Here is a 23,825-nt window from a genome sequence, read left to right as displayed (position 1 = left end):
TTTCTATGAATTAGAAAATCAAGTTTTTCCTTTTAAGAGATTACAGATGTAAACAGAACACTAGAAACGATTTCTAGTATTTTTAATTCAAGAGATTGTTTGCTAATCTCTTGGAATAGATGAGAGATGAAGAAGAAGAGAAGGGAGAGGAGCCTTTGGGTGGCGGCACAAAGAGGAGGCAGCAGCTTATTGTTATTTTTTTCTTTTCATAACAACACTTATATAGCTAGGTCACCACTTAAACCCTTGCCACATGTCACCTTCTGATTGGTTCTAAGTTTAATTGACCCAATCACATTGTGCTAAGTGTCAAACCTATATTTAATCTTAATTTTAATCATCTTACATGATTAAAGACAATTGGCAAGCTTATGTGTAGTGCCATGTGTCACCATCTCATGGTGCCACATGTCACTCTGTGAAATGACCAAAATGCTCCTGTGTCTTAATTTTGAGTTCTCAATATAAAATAATTATTTCTCTTCTTCTAATCAATTTATATCAAATGTAAATCAATTAATTAATCTTTATTAATTAATTTCTCATTAATTAAATTCATATTTAAACACTTTAAATATAAATTTAACTTATACTATATATCCAATAATCTAGATTTGGTTTTAAATTATGCTAAGGACTTTGCAATCTAATTGCAAACTAAACCTATTTAATTAATTAATTAAATTATATTTAATTTGGTGATTACTTGTGTATGTGTGTGACTTACTAGGCTCATCACTAATTGGCAATGAGACATGATATCAACTCGTAATATCATCAGAACTCTTTCTTACCATAAATGATTTCTCTAAATCATTTTATGCACCTCATAGACCATGGTTAATACTTAGCATAGCATGCCATGGCCACCCAATCAGTAATAAGGTTTACCTTAAATGAACCTATAATCATATGTTACCATGCACTAGAATCTCTCTATTACAAAATCCCAACTCAAGCTGGAGTCATGGTTTATGTCAAACCCCATTTGCTATGAATATTATGTTCTCTTTTAATTCTAGTTCTTGATTAAAAGATTTTCTCATCAGAAACTCTTTTCTGATTAAATCTATCTGTCTTGGCCAGGAACTTGAAACATTAAGAACAATTAAATGAACATAGGATTTTATTCCTATTTACTTAGAGGAACATATTCCATCTTGATCAACACCTACTGCCATATATAACTAGTAGAAGCCAACACATGCCCATATACCCATACACAGTACAAGTATGAAAGCAGTATCAAACTCAAACCACCTATATACAAGATAACTGTGCTACCTCAGGTCTAAAGATTATATGCACTGATATGATTTATGACAATACATTGACAAGAGTAAACTCCATGTGCTTGTCATAAGTGTTACTGGTTCGGCCTACTCTTCATATATAAGTGCCTATCATGTTTGTCATATAGCATGAGACTCACCATTCCAAGTTATTTATTTCTCATATAAATAACTTGGGAACAAATATGAATACAATCTTTCTGGATAAGTCATATCCTTATTGTGAAGTATCCTCGATTGTGAACCTATTTATGATACTTTGTACTAGAAATACTTTCACTCATATTCTTAACAACTTAAGAATAGAATTTCTAACAAAATATCAATGGACCTTTTCTATTACACATAAATATATTATGTAAATAGAAAAGTGGAAATGGCTTTTATTAATAAAAACATGTATAAGATACATACTATATGATATGCTCTAGAGCATACTACTAACAGAACATATAATAATATTGAAATTATAATTAAAATTAATATTTTACTCACAGTACACCAGAAATGATGGTAGAGATTGGGTGAAGAAAGATGGTTGACCCTGATCATCTATATAATTTTATTGTGAATTTATTAGTACTAATTCAAATAAAAATAAATTTAAAGAGGCAAACACATCCTAATATATGCCGAAAATTCGGCAGAGTCTCTCCTATACCTAAGACCTATCCAACCTGTAAAAGGTTTCAAAAGACACTTTTATATTCACAAGTCTCCCAACCACAACTCAATCATATAAAATTTAAATATCATAATTTCATATAATCTTGTATGCCCATATGCTAAAAATCTAACTAAAATCCATTTATATTTTTCAAAAGTATTCTACAATCACTCAAAATTTCAACAAACACCATAGAATATCTCCAAATAATTTTACTTTCATTATATATTTTGCTTAGAAATTTTCTCTAATTTTTCCTGTTTAAGAAACACTGCATTTAAGTACCACAGACTGAGAAATAATGAAAATAATCTTATTCAAAGCTTATCATTGTCTCAAAATTTTCAAAAATTTATGAGGAAGCCTTTGAAAGTTGAATCATCCCCAAAGCTCGCCAAAGACATCGCGCACGGTGGCCGATCATCGGTCGCCTGCAACATCTTTTGGATCTGGTCACACCAAAATGTTCCTCTCCTCCTCCTGAGTCCATAGGTGGTCTTGAATCGTCGATCTAACGGTTGGATTGCCGGAAATCTCATCAGAAAGTAAAAAAAAAATTAAAAAAAATCGATTTTCTCTCTCATCGCCAGCGCCGGAAACGACCACCAAATCTGGCGAGGCTAGTATCATCTGAAAGATCTCTCTCATAAGAGTCCATAGCCGTTGGAATCACTCCAATCGGACGTCGGGATCGCCGGATACGAGCATTCAAAGTTTGGGACCCATTTTCTCTTTCTTTCTCTCTCTCTCTCTCTACTGCTGGCTGGATTTCAGACTGCTGTTGCCGCTAGTGACGTCGCCGGTGAGTGTGGAGCTATCAGGGAGGTCGTCGATCGGTCACCAGAGAAAGGAAGAAGAAGAAGAAGAGGGGAGAAGATGAGAGAGGATTTTTTTTTTTTTTTTTTGGGGGGGGGGAGAAACTCCTCCCGTTTTTCTTTTGAAAAAAAATTTTTTTTTTGAAATTTTTCTTTTTTAATTGACAGTGGAAGTGATTCCACTGTCACTATGTCACCTCAAATTTTTTTTCTTTTCTTTTTTTATATTTATAATATAATAATAATATATATACAAATAATACTTTTTTGGTATAATTTAATAGGTTTAAAATTCTTTTTAATTGGGTTCTAAATAAAATTTTGTGTATAATTAGACAACAAAGAAAATAGATTTAATAAATATAGTAATAATAATTATTATAATATTTATAAAATTAATAACAATTTAATCAAACTATATTATGATAATTGATTTAGTATTAATGTATAAAACTAACCATTTCAATTAAAATTAGACTATTTAATAATTATAAATTAGATAGATACTATTAAATTAATATTTTAATACCATATAAGAATATAAAGTTTGTAATTTAAAAATTCAGGTTATTATATTTGTATTTATTAGCTTTTATTTTCTTTCCTATTAAGGCTGTAGCCTTTGTGTATAAATTTGAATCATTGTAACACTATGAAATACATCAAGAAATTCTTCAATTCTCTCTAATCTCAATAATGAAAATATTTTCTATTATTTGGTTACAATGTTAAACTCTATATATATATATATATATATATATATATATATATATATATATATGAAGTGCTTTGAATAAGATGATGCATTTTAAAGGAAAATTATGAAGAAAAGGGAGAAATCTAGAGAAGAAGAGGTATACAGAGAGAAGAGGTATACAGAGAGAAGAAGAAGAAGAAGATCTAGAGGGAAGAAAGATAGTTATTCATTGCAACACAAGTGTAACCCTCTCGGTAGCAACTCCGTACATTCTACTGTTCCGGTGACCGGTGTAGGTCCGGACAGCTAGAACGTCCGGAAAAATATTTAAACTAAAGTCAGAAACCATAATTAACTCAAATATTAATAAGAAAAATTTAGGAAAAATTTTTGAAATAAAATACAATCAAGTTAAACGAGCCGGTGCCCAAGCGATGGGTAACCAGAGTGAAGTTGCGGTTCTCGCAACGAGGAGCCCTAGACCAGGGGAAAAATTCATAAAATAATTTTTGGGACTCCAGAGAAGGGTCATTGAGGTTCCTATGGCATTAGAATGCCAAGAAAATATTTAGAAAAATTTTTCAATCGGTACAGACAATTTTGACCCATTAAGCCAAACGGAGGGCATTTTGGTCATTTCGCCTACAGAGACGATTTTTGGCCGACTTGTCCAGTTGAGTAAATAATTATTATGACATAAAATATGAATTAAGGTTGATGAAAAATTAATTTAAAGTTAGTAGAAAAGAAAAGAAAAGAAAAATAAAGAAAATTAGGGATAATGACATCACATGATGTCATTATCTTACTCCCAATCAATCACAAGTTAACAAGCATTCTTAAAACATTTAAAAGATACAAAATGGACCAAAAATTCTGGTCATCTTCTTCTTCTTCTTCCTCAAAACGTGACCTCTCTTCCATAGCCCTCCATAAAAATTTCTTGCATCACTTCCATTTTCCCATGAATTTCCACTATAAAACCCTAGACACCTTTCATTAAAACTTGTCCATACCTCTTGGGGAAGTGTTTGGCAGCCTAGAAAAGGAAGGAAAGTGAAGTTTGAGCTTGGAAAATTCTGCCCTACAAGAGGTTAGTGCACTTATACACCTTAAGCTCTTTATTTCCATGTTAGTGACTTGAATTGAGTAAGAATTTGTGAATTAAATGAACCAAATATATGTGTATGTCCACCATGAATTTTGGCAGCCCTAAGGAAGGAACAATGATGGAGTGTTTTTGATGGTTTTAATGGACTTAAAATGAATTAGAGATTATGTTTAAGGTGTATATACACATATAGAATGAATGAAAGTGCTTAACTAGGTGTATGGGTGAATTGAAAGGGAAAATTAGGATTTTGGGAGTGAAAAATTGGACTTGGCTTATGAAATGATTAATGGACATTCTAATGGCCAATTAGTGACCATTTGAGGCAAGTTAATCATAATTTGAAGTGAGCTAATGTATGGTAAATTGAAATGGGAAGGCTGCCTAGAGACAGCAGCAATGAGGCTGTGATTCCAGCCCATTTAGACAGCCATAACTTTGGCTGTGTAGGTCCAATTTGTGTTTGGCCAATTGGACATGAAACTAGACTTATAATGGCACAATTTTGCTGAAGAAACCATGCCCAAAAGACCAAAGCAAGTGGACCAAAAGTTGGCCCCAATCCGGATACCCTGCAACAGCACCTGCAGAAATGACCAAATGAACAGTAACTATTCATTTGGCCATAACTCACTGTAGATATGGTCAATTGACCTGAAATTTTTACAGCAACAAGTTAAGACATAGAAAAACAACTTTCATGAAGAAACCTACCCCAAATTATGACCAGAACCTAACCAAAATGGCAGTCACAATCACTATTCATGGTACTGTAGATTTGGTAATTCTGCAGTTTTTCCAATCCGGCCAGCTGTGGTTTTTGGACCATAACTGGAGCTACAAAACTCCAAATGGAGTGATTTAAAAAAATAAATTCAACTAGACAAAATAAGGAACAACTTTTATGTTTAACATTTCCTCAAATTCCCACTGCAACAGTGCTTAATGGAACAGTAAAGTTAGGCTTCAAAAACTGAAAATTCTGCTTCCCTTGGTTTAAGTTTAGAAATTGTATTACTGCTTAATGCCAACAAGTTTTCAATGCAAAATGTGGTATGTTGGGTGTGTTAAAACCAATGTACCTATTTTCTATCCAAAAGTCAATATTTTTGTTGACCAATAAGGTGAATAGTGACACCAAAACTTGAAAATTCAAAATTTGAAATTAGAAATGCATCTAGGGGACTTTAAATTGCAATTGGCAATTAATACTAGCAAATGTAAAACTAAAAATGTGGGATCTTGGTGTAATTAGAATTAATATATCTATTAAGTATAAAAAGGTCAACATTTTGGGTTGACTAGTAAGGTGAATAGTAATCAAAATGATTAGTAAATTAAGATGAAGACCTAGAACCAATTCTAAGCTTAAATGCTTAGAATTGTATGACAAATGTGGACTATGCATCCTAGTCAAAATTGTTAAAAAGAAATTAAGGCCATAAATTTGAAATCCATGAAATATTTATGGATTACTTGAAACATGAAAAATAAGTCACCAAATTGATGTGAATAATTAGTTAGGGCTTATATGCCCATCACAAATGGAATTCATAACATATTAATAACTCAACTTGAAATATAAAAATTATAATTACATGAGTAGATTCTTGAATGTATAAATGAGAAAAGAAAAATGTTTTGAGTACAATGGTATAAAAGGATAATTGATGTGAATTGTGATCATATAAATGATCAAATGAATGTATGAATTATAATCGAAATTTATCATGAAATAATGAAGTCATAAAATACAATATATTAATATTTAATGATATTATGTGCCCTTGTATTGCCTAGACATGTGTATCAGATTGGATAGTTTGGCATGCCAATAGGGTATTATTTTAGCAGTACTGCAAAAGGCTTTATGCCTATATTCATAGCTCTATGCCTGTATTCATGGCTTTTATGCCCGATTATGTGATATCATGGCTTTTTAGCCATACTGACTGCATACGTGGTTGACGTTCTGCGTCCCATGGTATGACGGCCCGAGGCACCGCGGTGTCCAGAGCCAACGACCCGTTATCCAGTTTAGTCAGCCTGTCGTAGGTTACTTGGGCAGTGTAATTTATTAAAATAAATTAAGACTATTAGTAATTAAAAATATTAGAAATCAAATAAATGAGTTAATAAGACTTCAAAAGAATTAGTTACAATTATGAAATGATCCAAACCACATAAAAATTGTTAAGTAAAATGATAAAAGAGTTGCAAAAATAGGTATAACTTAACTAAATATTTTAAATGTACCTTCTATTGCCATATAAATATAAACTGAGTATTTTTATTAATTCTGTATGTTGTACATTATCCCTGTGAATTTCGGAATTAAACGCTTTCAAAGCGAAACAAATGAGAACAAAAGATAATTAATATTAGACACATTGTATTAAATTAAATTGATTCTTAAATATTCAAATTATGCTTCGTTCTTTCTTTATTTGTATATTTTATTTTCTTGTTCTATTATTGCACCACTAAGCAGCAATGCTTAGCGCGATGGATTTGTTTCCTCGCGCAGGTACTTTGACTAAGATTTTTGGAGTCCAGATCTGCAGAAGTGGCTGGAGTATTCAAGGTTGTCACCTCCTCAGCAATGCATGTAGATAGGGCCCATATAGATCATATTTTGTATTTAGTATAAAATGCTAGATATTGTATTATAATGTAGATTATGAGCAGGTAATTAATAGAAATGTAATGTAATTTAATAAATTAGTTTTTTCATATGTAATTAATTTATATATCATGTAAATTATGAAATTATGTAAATTAAAGAAATTTAAAAATTTTACTTATGTGATTTGAGCATGAATGAGATTGTATGGATTCGAAGACAGATTTGAAATATATAGATAATGCATGGAAATGAATATGAAATTGAGATATATGAATGAGATGTGAATTATGAGATGGTCATGAAAATAATTGATGAGATTTTATTTGTAAAATATTATTGAAACTTTCAAACAGGTAAATAGTAAAATACGTCAACTGGTAATAAAATAGGGGAAACTCCGCTGGTTTCTCCGTCGAAAAATTTATTAATATTAAAATATATCGAGATCAAAATATGAAAGGAATAAAGTAAGATAAGATAGGGTGCTCCGGCACCGAATGTAGCACACTTTGCTCGGCTACACTGTAGTCGGGTGAGGGACATTACAGTTACAAGCTCTTCTCTTTTTATAGAGAAGTTACAGAGATTACAGCTACCCCTAACAAACTTAACAATTCAGATGTATCAATATCTTCCCCTTAAGCTTCCTTGTCCTCAAGGAAGGGAACCTGAAAAACGCTATTAAAAAACACAATCTCTACTACAGCTATCAACATATATCTAGGTAACAACTATCAACATATATCCAAGTAGTATTTATAGTAAGAAAGTTTTTAATTGAAGCTGAATCATTGCAATTTTGAAAAGCCAAAAGAAAAAAAAGCAAAATAGAAACTTTCTGCTGCACTTTTTGTTTCATCTTGCATTTGATCATGCTCAAAAGCCCAATAGAACATCTTACACCTTATTTTGTTCAAGAATAAGTTCAATACAAGAGCCAAATTTATCTTTCTTCTATAACCAGATTCCTTGACAAATTCTATAATATGCTTAAGCTCAAATACATTTTTAAGTGGTTCTCATTTCTTCACACTAAAGGCTACCATAGCCAGATATCCATAACCACCAACACCTACATGCTTCTCAAGATTTGGCTATTTGTCTATTATTGCCCAAATTTAGCTGTAAGGATTTTGTTATCCCTTAAGCAACCCAAGAGGGGGGGGGGGGTGAATTGGGTTCTAATCACAAATTTGAAGGTTAAAAGAAATTTAAGAAAAATAAACACAAAGAAGGGTGGAGGAAGAATGACGACATAATTGATTTATAGAGGTTTGGTTATCTCAAGCCTACGTTATCTCCTCAAAACTCTCATTGAGAGTTAACTCCGCAAAAATTTCTTCTTTGGGTGATAAACAAACCCCTTACGAAGCCCCAAAAGCAAACCCTTATTTTTTTACAAATCCCTTTTCTTACAAGATCAATTTAATGCTCTAGCACACTCTAGTTATAATAAATACTCTCAACAACTTCAATCTTACTCTCAGAACACAACAAATACAGCTGAACAACAAGCTCTCAAGAAATTAAATGTAGTAGCTCAAGTTCTAGAGAAAGAAAGTAAGAAAATGCTTTTAAAATGAATAAATTCTCAAATAGAAAGTTGTTGTAACTTCTCTCCAATTGTAATGGTCTTTATTTATAGTTTTGATAAGAAAATAACTGTTGGGGGTACATTAAATGCAAAAATAGCTGTTCAACCACTTAAAACACCTTTTTATCGAGTTTTAAAAACCTAGTTTTGGCTACTGAAGTCTCTTGCTTTGGCTGCCAAAAGTTGGAGTGCCAAAATAGCAAGTTTAAAAACATGACTTCAGCTACTGAAGTCCCCTACTTCGACTACCAAAGTTCCCATTGGACTAAAAACCACAAAAGCTTTAAAAATTGCATAACTTTTTGCCCCGGAATCGAATTTTCAATCCATTTGAACCATTGAAAAGATAATTCAATAAATTTTCCAATTAAAGCATTTTCAAAAACTAATTTTGCATTTCTCAAAAAAATGAAAATTTCATTTAACTCCCCTTTGAGAAATAGGTAAAAAGTAAGGCACTAAGAAAATTTTTACAATACCTAGACTTAACCCAACATAATTAATTAATTGAGATTCACATGGTATAAAAAAAAAAAATTACATTATAGAGTCTCCCATGATCTTTGCTTCAGTTGCTTGCTCTTATTCAATCTTGACTTTGAAGCAACTTCACAATTTTGAATTTTAAACCTACAATCTTAACACAAATACTTCTAAGGCAGATTGTAGTACACTAATTATTTATTATGATCAAAATATGGATTAAGACCCTTGGGTCTAACAGACTCCTTTTAAACTTCTTAGCAAACAATAACAACTGTTCAATATAGGTGGACAATTCTTCTGCCTTGAAGTCCAAAATGTCAGGCAAGGAAGCAATAAAACTGATGGCAACATTGGTTTCTAGATGCTCCAGAGCAAATGATTCAATTGCTAAAGTAATTGGATTAGCTTTATCAGCACCAAACACTAAGATTTTGGGAAATCCTTGCACCTTGAGCCTACTCATTAGAGACTTCTCAGCATCACAATCAATGCTACTTAACTTCACATTCCTCCTCTAATTATTTGTAGCCTTCTACCAATCAAGAGTTAATTTTTTAAAAAGTCCACACCATGGTGTAAACACGAACTCATTGGGAATATTGTCCCCCACATCTCCATCGGAATTATTATCTTCAATTGGCTTCTTTATTCTATCTTATGAAATGTTGTTAACCAGTGAGAAGTTCTCTAGGTTGGGATCACAATACATCACATTTGCACCTTCTTATTCAACCAACTCATCAAAATTACAGAAGTTCAATTCAACTTATGCAAGTTTTTCAACAAAAATTTCATCCAAATCAAATGCCCAATGCTCTTCCACAATTTCTTCATCACTTTCTTGCATTTCATCAAAATTTATTGAATTTTTGGGGTCTCTTTATAGGACAAGGATAAATATTCAACATCAACACTCTTCCCATCTTCTTTATTGGATTTAACATCTTCAACATCATTTATGATGGTAACCCACACTGGTTCTTTGTCACAATCATGATCCAATGTTCATATTTCTTTACACCAAAGACAAAGACCTTGTTCCTTCCTTTCATGTAGTTCTAAGAGAATCTTTGTGATTGAGAGATGAACATTAATTTTTTATTGCCAAAGATCTGTTTTTCCAGCTTGGCCTCCATCAGTATTTCCTCCTTGAATTAGTAATCCCATTTCACCTCCATTGTTCCCATTGTCAGAACCCTGAAATTTTGTTTCTTCATGAACTAACTTCTTAAAAATTTCTATTTTCTTTTCCCATCTTTTGATAATTTCAAGCATACCTTGAATAATATTTTCTAGTTCCATGGTCTGTTATTGGTACTTTTACAGAAGAAAATTTAAAAGTGAAAAATAAAATATTGAATAAGGATAGAGAAGAATTTCAAGAAATTGAAATCCTTTCAAAGAAATATGTTTCTTAAATGCTTGAAATGAGAAATTAAAGAATAGATAGAAGAAGGAACTAGAAAGCAACATAAGAAGAAAGAATTTGATTCAAGATTTCAAGAAAGAAAGAAGAATTTGAGAAGAATTAAGGAGAAATTTAGAAGAAATTGAGTAGAATCAAAAGAGAAAGGAAGAATAAGGAGAACGAGAATTGAAAATAAAGGAAAAGAAGGTCAGAACTTGTAATTCAACCATGGCCAAGAATCAACCAACTCTGATGCCATTGATGCGTGTTAAAGGAAAATTATGAAGAAAGGGGAGAAATCAAGAGAAAAAGAGGAATAGAGAGAGAAGAAGAAGAAGAAGATTTATAGGAAAGACAGTTATTCATTGCAACACAAGTATTACAGAAGTTCTCTTTTTATAGACAAGTTACAGAGATTATAGCTACCCCTAATAAACTTAACAATTTCACGCATATCATAAGATTATCAAAAGATTATCAAAGTATAAAAAATAGAAAATGAATTAAAAAAAGGAAGTTTTTCTTAAGAATAACTTAGTTTTCTCCTTTGATCAAAAAAATATTTTCTATTGATTCATTTTCCTAAGAGCCCCAAACACTAAAAATAAAGTAAAAATTATTTTCCATTTTACATTAAAATAAATAAAATAGATCTCCACCGTCCATTAAGGAAGTGGCTGCTATAAATAGGTAAAGCCATTCATTTGTAACAAGTGTGAGAAGTAATGCAATTCACGTAGACCAAGCATTGTAATCTTATTCAAGTGGTTTTATATAGCTAGTTTAGTTGGTAAAACTCAAACAACACTCTCATTAAATTGAAAATTTGAATCTTATCTATCATCTTGGTAAAAATTTATTAATGAATTTTAATTTAGTAGTTTTGACATTGCCTCTAAAACTATGAGGTAATTTGAGTTTCAATTGAAGCAATTTATTTGAAAAACAATCATATTTCCTTTTAGGTATCTTTGCATGCCTAATTTATTAGTGTGATTATTGTCTGCTTGGGTATTGTTTTTTTACAAGTTGGCAAGAAAAGTGATAGTGCCCCAACAAACTATGCTTGGTGAATCAATAATCAGATGACACTTTGGCTCAAGCATCTCAAACAGTGCTTGAATTCCATGATGCACAATGAATGAATAAAATTTCAGAAATTGAAAAGGTTTTGACAAATGGAAACACTGATATTACTTTGCCGTGCAAGTTAGTCATGCAACAGGTTGATCCTCGGGGTGATTTTTAGGAAATAAGAAAATTCAAAGGGGCGAAATTATTCCAGGAGTCGCTTGGAGAAAAACCAGAAAATTTCTGCAGAAATTGCAGAGGCAGAGGTAGCTGCAGATTTACATTTCCTTAATTTAGCTGTTGAATCAACAAGCTTCATCCAAGATAACACGATTCTACCAACAGAATAAAGAGGAGGCTGTTTCCCTGCTCTTTGGTTTTCAATGCAGCTCTTGTTCATATGTTTGAAGAACTGCAAATTCCATTTCTCAGAAATCAAGTGAAATTTGCATTTTTATTCAACTCCAGGGTTATCTAATTAAAAAAAAAAAAAGGCTTCTGATAGTATTAATTTATAATAATTTTCATGCTGAGGGTACAATGAAAAGTTAGAAGCTTACAAATGTTGGGACCATTGCATTGCATAAGCAAGCCTACTACCATATTGCCACCACAATTAAGTAATTCAACTTAAATTACAAAATAGTACTTTGTAATTAATGTTAAAAAGCGCTCCAAATGGTACTTTGGGACCATTCCGTGTTGACTACCTGGTAAGAACTAGTAATTTCTTGTGTCATGGCAACAAATAATACTACTGATGATTCCCATAGCGGCATGTAATTTCTTCCCCTTCTATTAATCTTTCCACTGCATCTGCAGGAAGACCAATCATCTCCAATGTCTTCTCCCACAATTTATGAGAAGTCTCGATGCTGTGTGCTTCTTCCGAAGGATTTGCTGGTCGACAATCTTGAGAGATGAATGCACATACAGGCCAGTCGTCTGATTTTAACAAATCACAGTATTCTGGAATCTGAGGATCGGTGGCTGAAAAGAGAGCACTCCTTGAACCTGAATTAGTGGCAAGTCAAAAAAGGTTAGCTCAAACTTCTCATCTTCTTATAGAAGTAAACAATAGTTTTTTTCCACGGCGGATTTGTAGGTTTTTTTTTTTTCACGGCAGATTTGAAGGCAGGTTGTTCTTAAAATATCATAGCAAGACAGCTCATTTTGTTTCTTCCTATTAATATCCAATGCCAAAGCAGTCATCATCATCACCAACGAATTGGGAAGAAACAGTGTACAAGCCATTGGGATACTCACCTTCTTGAGCACTAAAGATAAAATAGGGTATTAAGTGATAAGCTGCTTGCACGAATCTGGAAAGATCCCTTGCCTGCATTTGAATAAAGTTGAAACATAAGAGTAAGACAATGATATTAATTGAAAGTTTGATCAATAATATGAAGCCAACGGGGATCACTTAAGTCAACAGATAATTATTTGATGAAACTAATGTATTAAGAGAAATTTCTGTATTTTTCATATGTATTAATAACTTTGTACATATGCCTATTTATATACAAGATTTCTTGCTTTACAAGGAAACCTAATTAAATGAAAACTAATACAAATAAGAAACAAGATAGACATAAGGAGAAAAAAATAATAATCCCTTTAATGTAAGGATTGAGATTCCAACATTCCCCCTCAAGTTGGTTCATGTCTATTATACATGTCTAGCTTACAAACTAAAGGATTAAACATTTTGCTGCTGAGTCCCTTGGTGAACACATCGCCTAACTAATCTTTAGAAGTCACATGAGAGACACTCAACGATCCATCTATAGTTTTCTCCTTTATGAAGTGTAGGTTAATTTTTATATGTTTGGTTAGATCATATTGTATTGGATTGTGGACAATACTGATAGCAACTTTGTTATCACAAAACAAGTATAAACTATTTGTTTCTGATAATTTTGGTTCTTCCATTAACTTTCATAACCACAACAATTCACAAAAACCTTGAGCCATGGCTTTATATTCAGCCTCTGCACTAGATTTAGTAATCGCACTTTCTTTTTTACTTCTCCAAGTGATCCGGTTACCACCAACAAAAGTATAATAACTCATTGCTAGCCTTCTATCATCCATAGATCCAGCCCAATCTATATCTCTAAAAGTCTTTTTTTGAAGATGTCCATGATTTGAGAAAAGAAGTCCTCTCCTAGGGGCAGATTTCAAATATCTTAGAATGCGAAAAACAACTTTTAAATGATATTCACGAGGACCATGCATATATTGACTCACCAGACTTACTACAAAGGCTATATCTGGTCTAATGTGTGAAAGATAGATCAATTTGCCAACTAATCTCTGATATCTCCCTAAATCCACTAACACCTAACTCCAGCTTGCAATCTATGATTTGCCTCAATGGTAGATTCTACTAGTTTACAACCCAACATGCCTGTTTCTTCCAAAAGATCTAATATATACTTCTTTATTTGATCTGGCAACTTCTATTACAAGAAAGTATCTCAATTTTCCCAAGTCCTTAATTTCAAACTACTGTGCTAGACGTTGCTTTAGATTTACAATTTCTTCCTCATCATCTCTTGTTACTACTATATCATCCACATAAACAATAAATTATGTGATCTTACCTCTATAATGTTTTATAAATAAAGTGTGATCAACATTACTCTAACAGAAGCCAAAGGAGATCGTAGCCTTGCTGAATCTATCAAACCATGCCCTAGGTGACAGCTTTAGGCCATAAAAAGCCTTTTTTTATCATCAAATCCTAGAGGTATTTCTATATACACTTCTTCCTCTAAGTCTCCATGCAAAAAAGCATTCTTGACATCGAACTACTGTAAATTCCAATCAAGAATTGCTACACAGGAAAATAAAATCCTGACGGCGTTCATATTTGCAACAAGGGCAAAAGTCTTCTGATAATATACCCCATATGTCTGTGTCAATCCCTTTGCTACCAGTTTGGCTTTGTATCTCTCAATTGAGCCATCTGCTTTGTGCTTCACAGTGAATACTCACTTGCATCAAACTTTTTTTTTTTTTTTTCTATTAGAGAGAGTAACAAGATCCCATATCCTATTCATTGCCAAAGCTTTCATCTTCTCAACCATAGCAGTCTTCCATTTTAGATCAAGGCACGCTTCCTTCCAATCCTATGGTATAGAAATAGAAAAAACAAACAAGACAAAGGTTTTATAGGAAGGAGAAAAGGAGTCATAAGAAATAAAATTAAAAATAGGATGCTTAGTACAAGTTCTGACTCATTTTCTGAGAACAATAGGAACATCAAGATCATCAATAGTAGAATTCAACTCAAAAATAGAATTAGGATCATCAGTAAGTAAAGGAGATTCACCACATCAAGAATTGATTCCAGGGATGCTGATTGATCAAGTGTATCAAGTTCAATGGTTGTATCTGTCTTATTCCGAAGCATGTAGGTTCTCAAATCCAACATAATTAATCTCCCTGAGGTTTAAGAAGGTGATTGGTCTTGATTAGATCACTCATTACTAAGGTATGACCCAAGCCTAATAATCTCCCCTTGAGGTGGTTGGTCCTGGTTAGATGGCTCATTACCAAGGCGTGACCCAAGTCTAATAACCTGGTTAGGAAAAAAAAACTTCTTCTTTTCCTCCTAGTACTTCCCCTGAAGTAGTGACTTGACAAGGAAATAAGGCTCTCATTCTCTAAGGGTAACATCTATATTGATATTTCTTAGTAGAAGGATGATAATATTTATAACCTTTTTGAGTACTAGATTAACCTACAAACACACATTTAAAAGCTCTAGGTTCTAACTTCCCAACATTTGTTTTGTGGACAAAACAGACATATCCAAAAATTTTTGGAGGAGCAATATAAGAATTAAGGCTTTGTAAAACCTTTAAAGGACTCTTAAAGTTCAATGTTCTTACAGACAAGCTATTGATAAGATATTTTGTAGCAAGAACTGCATCCCCCAAATAAAGTATAGGTAGATTCATAGTAAACATAAGAGATCGAGCCATCTTCAATAAATGTCTATTTTTTTCTTTTAGACACCATTTTGTTCGCTAGTCTTGACACAACTAGTTTGATGCACTATACCATTTGAAACCAAATAAGCATAAAAAAACACCATTAACATATTTTGTGCCATTATTAGTTCTTAAAATTGAACCTTAGCATCAAACTGTGCGCAAATCATTTTATAAAAAAACACTTCAATTTTTGCTCTCATCAAATAAACCCATATCAGCTTAGTGCAACAATCTATATGCACACAAAGAAGTAGTTTGGGTAGATCCCCATGCATTAGAATGAATAGTCATAAAAGGAACTAAACTTCTATTATCTGTTGAAAGATAAGATTGTCTTGTGTGTTTAGCAAATTCACAAGCACCACAAACTAGTAATTTTGAGTTGCAACTTCTAAACAAATTAGGGTATAACTTTTTTAAAGCAGAAAAAGATGGATATCCTAATCTTTTATGCCACTGGATAATCTCCTAATTAGCATTCATAGTCTGTCCTAACAAAGCCTGGTTTGCATCGAGATTTGAGGAACTACAATTGCCATCTAGAAAACACAGACCATCTCGCAATCTATCATTGCCAATCATTTTCCCTATTTTTAACTTCTGAAATATGCAATGAGTAGGAAAAAATTAAATTTTGCAATGAAGAGCTTGGGTGATAGAACTGACACAAAAAAGATTAATAAGAAAGCTGAGAATATGAAGAAGTGAAGTGAGATTTATATTGGGAATGCATGTAACAGCACCTATAGTAGAAATTATTATTAAGGAACCGTCTGCTATATGGACTTTTTCCTTTCTTGAGCATAGAAAATAGGCAAAGAATTTATTTGAAGAGCCTGCCATATGTTTGTTTGCTCCAGAATCTATGACCCAACAAGATTTGTCAAGATTGATAGGAAAAACATTACCTTATTTGACAAAATTGGAAGAACCAACAGTTAAAGATTGAGATTCAAGACGAGACAACAAATACCTTAGGGATTGAACTTCTTTATTGGAAAAAAATATCAATATCATTTGTTCTTTCAGAGTAATCCACGGTTTTAGACATATTTGCTTATGATTAGATCAAGGACAAAAGCTGGGTAGAAGCGCAACACATGAGGAACAATTGAAAAAGTCGGAGGTCCACGTGCTATGAACAGTGCTGATAAACAGTGCACATAAACAGTATGTGAACAGTATCCATGAACAATACTGATAAATAGTGCGTGCAAATAGTACACATAAACAATACCAATCAACAATACTAAAGCCTGCCCTAATGAATCCAAAGCTTTGATACCATGATGAAACAAATATATTTGAGAGAAATTTCTGTATTTTTTATATGTATCAATGACTTTATACATATACCTATTTATATACAAGATTCCTAGCTTTACAAGGAAATCTAATTGAATGGAAACTAATACAAATAGAAAACAAGATATATATGAAGAGAAAGAAATAATAATCCCTTTAATGTAGGGATTGAGATTCCAACATATTTATTTAACCCCTACAACCAAATGATTAAATTTCACCAAGTCAAAAAAGATATGTAAAGCTAAAAATAGTGATGAACATATGAAATTTTCAATTGACTTCATGCTTTCCCCAAAACCGTATATTTAAGTTAATTTGTTTCTTATATTGCATTCTACATCATGATGAAGTACATTTGTAATAAAACTAGCAAAAGAAGACAAAAGAGTGTACCTATTACAACAAAAGGCAAATGGAATGCACACACACAAAGAACTAATGAATGGACTTGCATGGTCCAAAAATGTTTTAAAAATGAAAAATACCAGCAACATATCTCTAGAAGTTATCAGAGAACTAATAGTGCTGTTTTAACTATGAACAAGCATAAAACCACAACTTTCATAAAATAATATATGGCTTGATTGTTTTGCATTTAGTGGCTGTGATACACACTAAGTGCTGTTACATTATATTTTGTCTCTTGATATTTTGTTCTATTCAACAGATGTCTTCTGCTGTAATATTTATGACTTGTCAGTGTAAATTTATCTTGTATAGGAGCTTAGTTTAAGCCAGAAAGATGAAGACAAACTTCCTTAATTTACGGAAGTAAGTATTGATTATGCACTGGATGTATTTTTGTTTATAAGGCTAATGAGAAGCAGAACAAAGTGTTCCCTTTTCAGTTTTTTTTTTTTTTCCCTTTCTTCTTTTACTTAAATACACTCTTATTTTCTCGCATAAAGTCTTCTTTACAGAGCCAGTAACCAGTATTGTCACCAGATTTAGGCATATTTAAGGATGTCATTTTCTCGGCAGCGACTCTAACAATAATACAAAACACTCTTATTTAAGATTTTGGTTCCCTATAACTTGATAGCATTGGCAAGAGTATTTAGAAGATACCTGACTAAAAGAAACAGAAGCATTATTTCCACTTATTATGGAAAATGAAGATGTTAATGTAAAAATGTTGTACTCTTTACACCAATAAGAAAAAATTAAAATAATTTCATGATCAGGTTAATATAGGAGAAATATCTCTCTTTTGCAAGTAAAAGCCTTGTTCACTCTTTTAGAGCAGAATATTACATCATATAAGCTTTTTCTAGGTAAATATAGCAAACATCATACACATCACTTCATTCAAAATATGAACTGACAAACACACATAAATATCTACATATATACACGCAAATACTTGTATATATACATTGCATGCACATATATGTGAGCAAGTCCTTTTTTTCAAGATATAAATAGAAAATGAATTTCCCAAAGTGACTTACAACATTTGTATGGACAACTCCAGGTGATACACAAACTACACTAATGCCAGATTCTGCAGGAAGGCGCCTCTGAAGAACACTACTAAACATGACCTGCAATCCAAAGGCCACCATGTTTAAAATTCATCGCATTAACATTCACAAATACTTAGGTGTCGGCTTACATATGCATTCCACTACCTTGGAAATGGCAATTGAATGTGAACACAGAATAGAAATATGTGTTGTTTGGTATGCAAAGAAAACATGTCTTTATAACATCTCCATGTTTGACTCACTTTAACACAGGTGTAAATGAAAAGTAATTTTTAGTATTTTCAAAGGAAACATTAGGTATGTTCTTTCTCAAAAATGAAATAATAATCTTAAAACGGGATGTTTGGGTAGCATAATATCCGTTTCTTCACAAACAGGGCCATTATGTGAGTGTGCAGGTTTGTAATGCATGTGTGTGTGAGAGAGAGAGAGAGTAGCCAATTAATATGTACAGTTATTAAAGGCGCAAGGCACACAAAAGCGCAAAGGGATCCTGAGGCCTAATCGCATATCCAAATGACGTGAGGCACAAAAAAAAAAAAGAATATAAAATAATATATTATATAAGACAACTGTTTATATCACTACCATATAATATTTAACACTCAAATAGACAAGTAACAATATTTTTGCAATCCAAATAAAACAAGGCTAAACTATTATAGATTTTAATGTCTTAAAAACCAGCCTACATTTCAAATTCTAACTATTAAATACATGGGAATAATCCATCAAAAGTGAAATAAAATAAAACTAAAGAATAATAAGCAATCAAGTAGCAATATTTTTGCAATCTAAATAAAATAAAAATATACTACTAAGACACCAATGTCTTGAAAACTATAATGCCTCAAAAGTTAAGCAATATTCCTAGGGAGAGGTGGTTGTATTGATATAAATGGGAGTGGTTGGTAAAAAAAGAAACAAGGATGAGTGAAATGTGCTTGAGGCGTGCCTGGTTGCGCCTTGTGCATGGTGCAAGGCACACACCTTGCTAACATCCCAGCCTTTTGCTTCTTGAGGCCCTGACACTTGCACCTCAAGCACACTTTTAACAACACATTATCAAGAACTTGATACACGCATAAACATTAAAAGTGTTAAAATACCCTGTTAAAGGAAACATTTTCATTCATTGTCCAAACTCAAATTAAAATGCAGAAAGAGTATCCAGACTGAATTGTCAAGGCAATAAAATATCAACGGCTAAAAGCACCTGTGCCAACTTGCTGCTAGCATATCCCACTAAGCTTGTATACTTTCGCTTCCCAGAAACAACATTCATGTCTTCAGTGTCAACAAAGCCAACATAATGCATCTACACACAAGATAAATATGTTAAAAACACTCCCAGACATTCAAGTGTAAGAGTATGATAGCAAACGCACAAGAACAATTTAGATGTTATACGATGAGCTATTCCAGTAATTGATGAGAGAAGCAAAACACGCAAATAAAAGTGCAAGAAAATTAGCTTTCTTTGGATGGATTGTAAACTCAACTCAACTAAGCCTTTATCCAAAAAATTTGGGGTCGGCTATATGAATTCTCTTTCTCTACTCTAAACGATTTTGGGTTAAATCTTTGAAAATGTGTAATGCTTCTAGGTCATGTTGTACTACTCTCCTCCAAGTCAGTTTAGGTCTACCCCTTCTTTTCTTTCTATCCTCTACCCTAATGTGCTCTACTTGTCTAACTGGAGCCTCCGTATGTCTACGCTTCACATGACCAAACCACCTCAATTTTCCTTCTCTCAACTTATCCTCAGTTGGTACCACTCCTACTTTTTCTCTAATACTCTTATTACGGACTTTATTTAGTCTAGTATGACCACTCATCTACCTTAACATTCTCATCTCCGCAACTCTTATCTTAGACACATACGACTACTTTAGTACCCAACACTCACTATCATATAACATGGCCGGTTGTATGGCTATACGGTAAAATTTTCCTTTCCTATGATGGATTGCAACATGTGCAAAAATTCTTAGTGTCAACTATTTGCAGGGGCTACAAGTTAGGCTAATTGGTGTCATCTATGAGAGCAAGGTAGACAGTTAATCAATCATATTATGCTCCATTATTCAGTGACTACTGACAAGAGAGTTGCCTATGTTTCTCTTTATCTGGTAGAGACTTCTCCCTAATACAATTATGCAGTTGGTTAAAGGTTGGCATTTGAAGAAACAGGATGAGATGATCAAGACTGGCATGGGTTGCAACTGGTTTATGGGCTGTCTGCTGCTTGTAATTTGAAAGAAATTGGTTATCTATCTGAAAATGTGGAAGACCAGTGACAAACTGAAAGCATATGCTTATCTTCCGTCTTTTTTTTTTCCTTTTAAAAAAGAAAATTTTATGGAGGAAGAGAGAGAGAGAGAGAGAGAGAGGAGAGTACACCATAGAGGACAAAGAATCCTCCTATATAACTCAATAGATAACTACAAAAATGATTCTCATGATCTTAAAACCATCCCAACCCTTCACATCACAATCCTTGATTAAATCATGGAAGCTGAAAGGATGTGGAAATGCTCAGGACAGATTTCAAGAATCTGAAAGAAGAAATCAAAAGGGAGGCAGCTGAGTTAAAACGGGCAATTATTGATGAGTTGAGACGGCTAGCAATGGAGATTCTAGGAGACAAAGGAAAAGAAGTGAGCCTTGGAGACAAAGAAGCCAATGGAGTTACAAGCCAAGGAATTTTGCCCGTCCCAAGGGAATTCCGACTCCACAAAATGGAGATCAAGGGAGTTCTTGTTCTACAATGGAATTAGAAGGTGTTCAAAGCATTAGATTTGGAGTGTTTAGTCAAGTCCACAAAACAATTACTATTGATTCCCTGGTGAAGGATGACGATTGACAAAAGATTGAAGAGGAAATTTTAGGATTTCTTAAGCATTTCAATAGTCAATCAGATGATAATAATGATCAAGCTTCTACCCTCAACCTGAATTCTTCAATTCAAGTGGATGCCTTTAAGAGTGTAATTGAGGTATTTTTCATATATTCAAAGGTGTTAATAGACATATATATATATATATATATATATATATATATATATATATATATATAATCATCTCCTATTCTAAATGGATTAAAAATCTACTTCTACATAAATTAGGAATCCTTTACGAGGATATCCTATAGTAGTTAGTCTCCTAATTGAAAAAGACTTCTCTAACACTCTCTCTCAAGTTGGAGCATAGATGTTAATCATGCTCAACTTGTTACAAACGTAGTCAACGCGAAATCCGCTTAGAATTTTTGTAAACATATCTACTAATTGCTCTCCAGTTTTGATGTGTTGTGTTGAGATAATCTCTTGTTGAAGCTTTTCCCAGACAAAATGACAATCAATTTCAATATGCTTAGTTCATTCATGGAACACAGGATTAGAAGCAATATGAAGAGCAGCTTTATTATCACACTATAATTGTACAAGCAAAGAGGTCTTAAGGCCAACCTCATCTCCTAATTGAATTATCCACACCATTTCACACACTGATTGTGCCATAGTTCTATATTCCAATTCAGCACTAGACCGAGAGACTATACTCTGTTTCTCACTGCTCCATGATACCAAATTACCTCCAATAAAAACACAATATCTAGTTGTTGATCTTTTATCAGCCTTAGAACTCGCCTAGTCTGCATCTGAAAAAAATTCAATATTTAAATGCCCATGATTACTATATAATAAGCCTCGCTTTAGAAATCCCTTCAAATAACACAAAATGTCTCAAAACTTCCCAATGAGTAACAGTTGGGGAAGACATAAACGGACTTACCTTACTGATTGAGTATGCAATATTATGACGAGTTATTGTAAGATAGTTCAATTTACCTGCCAACCTCCTATATTTTTCTGGATCTTCAAATAGCTTACCATCCTCTGCTCCAAGTTGTAAATTTGGGGTCATTGATGCATTGCAAGACTTAGCATCTAATTTCCCAATTTCTATCAATAAATCAAAAACATACTTCTGCTGAGACAAGAAGATATATTTTTTACTTCTCATAATTTCAATGCCTAAGAAATACTTAAGTGGGCCTAAGTCTTTTGTTTGAAACTGGATTTGAAGAAAGTGTTTAAGGGATCAAATACCTGCAGAGTCACTCTTAATGATAACAATATCATCAACATACACTACCAGTAAAATTAAGTCAGCCTTAGACTGCCTATAAAACATCGAATGATTACACTTATTCTTTTGTATACCAAAATATTGTACTACTTCACTGAATCTCCCAAACCAAGCTTGAAGACTTTGTTTCAAGCCATAAAGTGACTTTCAAAGTCTGAAAACTTTACCCAACTCCCCCTGAGCAGCAAACCCTGGTAGTTGCTCTATATATACATCATCTTGAAGATCACCATGAAAGAAGGCATTCTTTATATCTAATTGGTGCAAAGGCCAATCATATGTAGCTGCTAGGGAGATGAACAATCAAACTGAAGCTAGTTTAGCTATAGGAGAAAAAGTATCAGAGTAATTCACCCTATATGTTTGAGCATATCCTTTGGCTATAAGACGTGCATTTAATCTGACTATAGAACCATCAAGATTCATCTTTACTAGAAAAACCCATTTGCATCCAACAGCCTTCTTACCTGTGGACAAAGGCACCAATTCTCATGTATCATTTGTATCTAAAGCCTCCTCTTTCATAGCAGCACACCAACTAGGATGAGATAATGTCTCAAGGGATTTTTATAGAATCTAAAGAGGTAACAAAACATCGAGAAGGATAAGACAAATAATCATATATAAAAAAAAAAGTTAGGGTAAGTACATGTACTTTTGCCTTTGCGAAGAGCAATGGGAAGATCTAAAGTAGGATCATGATCAACGGTGGCAACTGAATCTTTCGACGACGAAGATGGTGGAGGATCTAGTAGTAACTGAATCTTCCAACGACAAAGATTGTGAAGGATCTAAGTCTGGAATCTGCAATCTCCTTGAATAAACATGAACAATAGGAGGTCTGACTGAGACGAAGACAGGGACAAAAGGAGCAGGAAGAGGAGGAAGTTTTTGTTTAACAGTGTAAACTAAAAGGTCATCATTCTCCACCTGATTCCCATACATAGATGTTTGAGGAAATAATGGAGTAAACTCAAAAAATATAATATCAGCAGAAACAATATAACAATTAAGAGTTGGAGAAAAATACCTATATCCTTTTTGGAGCTACGAGTATCCAAGAAAAACACACTTAAGAGACTTTGGATCCAATTTAGAAACTTGT

At 33.0% G+C, this 23,825-nt stretch overlaps 1 protein-coding gene across 1 annotated transcript in view; it reads right to left on the bottom strand.

Annotated features, from left to right (window-relative positions):
- Positions 1-12,249: 12,249 nt before the first annotated feature.
- LOC110660283 (dehydrogenase/reductase SDR family member FEY) overlaps positions 12,250-23,825 on the bottom strand; it is a 32,172-nt gene continuing 20,596 nt past the window's right edge. Inside the window, exons 5-8 of the mRNA XM_021818533.2 lie at positions 19,786-19,887; positions 18,534-18,626; positions 13,034-13,106; positions 12,250-12,781 (exon numbers count right to left, since the gene is read on the bottom strand). Of these exons, the coding sequence (XP_021674225.2) occupies positions 12,522-12,781; positions 13,034-13,106; positions 18,534-18,626; positions 19,786-19,887 (528 nt within the window). The 3' untranslated portion in view covers positions 12,250-12,521. The remainder of the gene's footprint in view (positions 12,782-13,033; positions 13,107-18,533; positions 18,627-19,785; positions 19,888-23,825) is intronic.

This window comes from Hevea brasiliensis, chromosome 11 (assembly GCF_030052815.1).
Source record: "Hevea brasiliensis isolate MT/VB/25A 57/8 chromosome 11, ASM3005281v1, whole genome shotgun sequence".
Lineage (NCBI taxonomy): Eukaryota > Viridiplantae > Streptophyta > Magnoliopsida > Malpighiales > Euphorbiaceae > Hevea > Hevea brasiliensis.
This window is presented reverse-complemented; position numbering and strand designations above follow the sequence as displayed.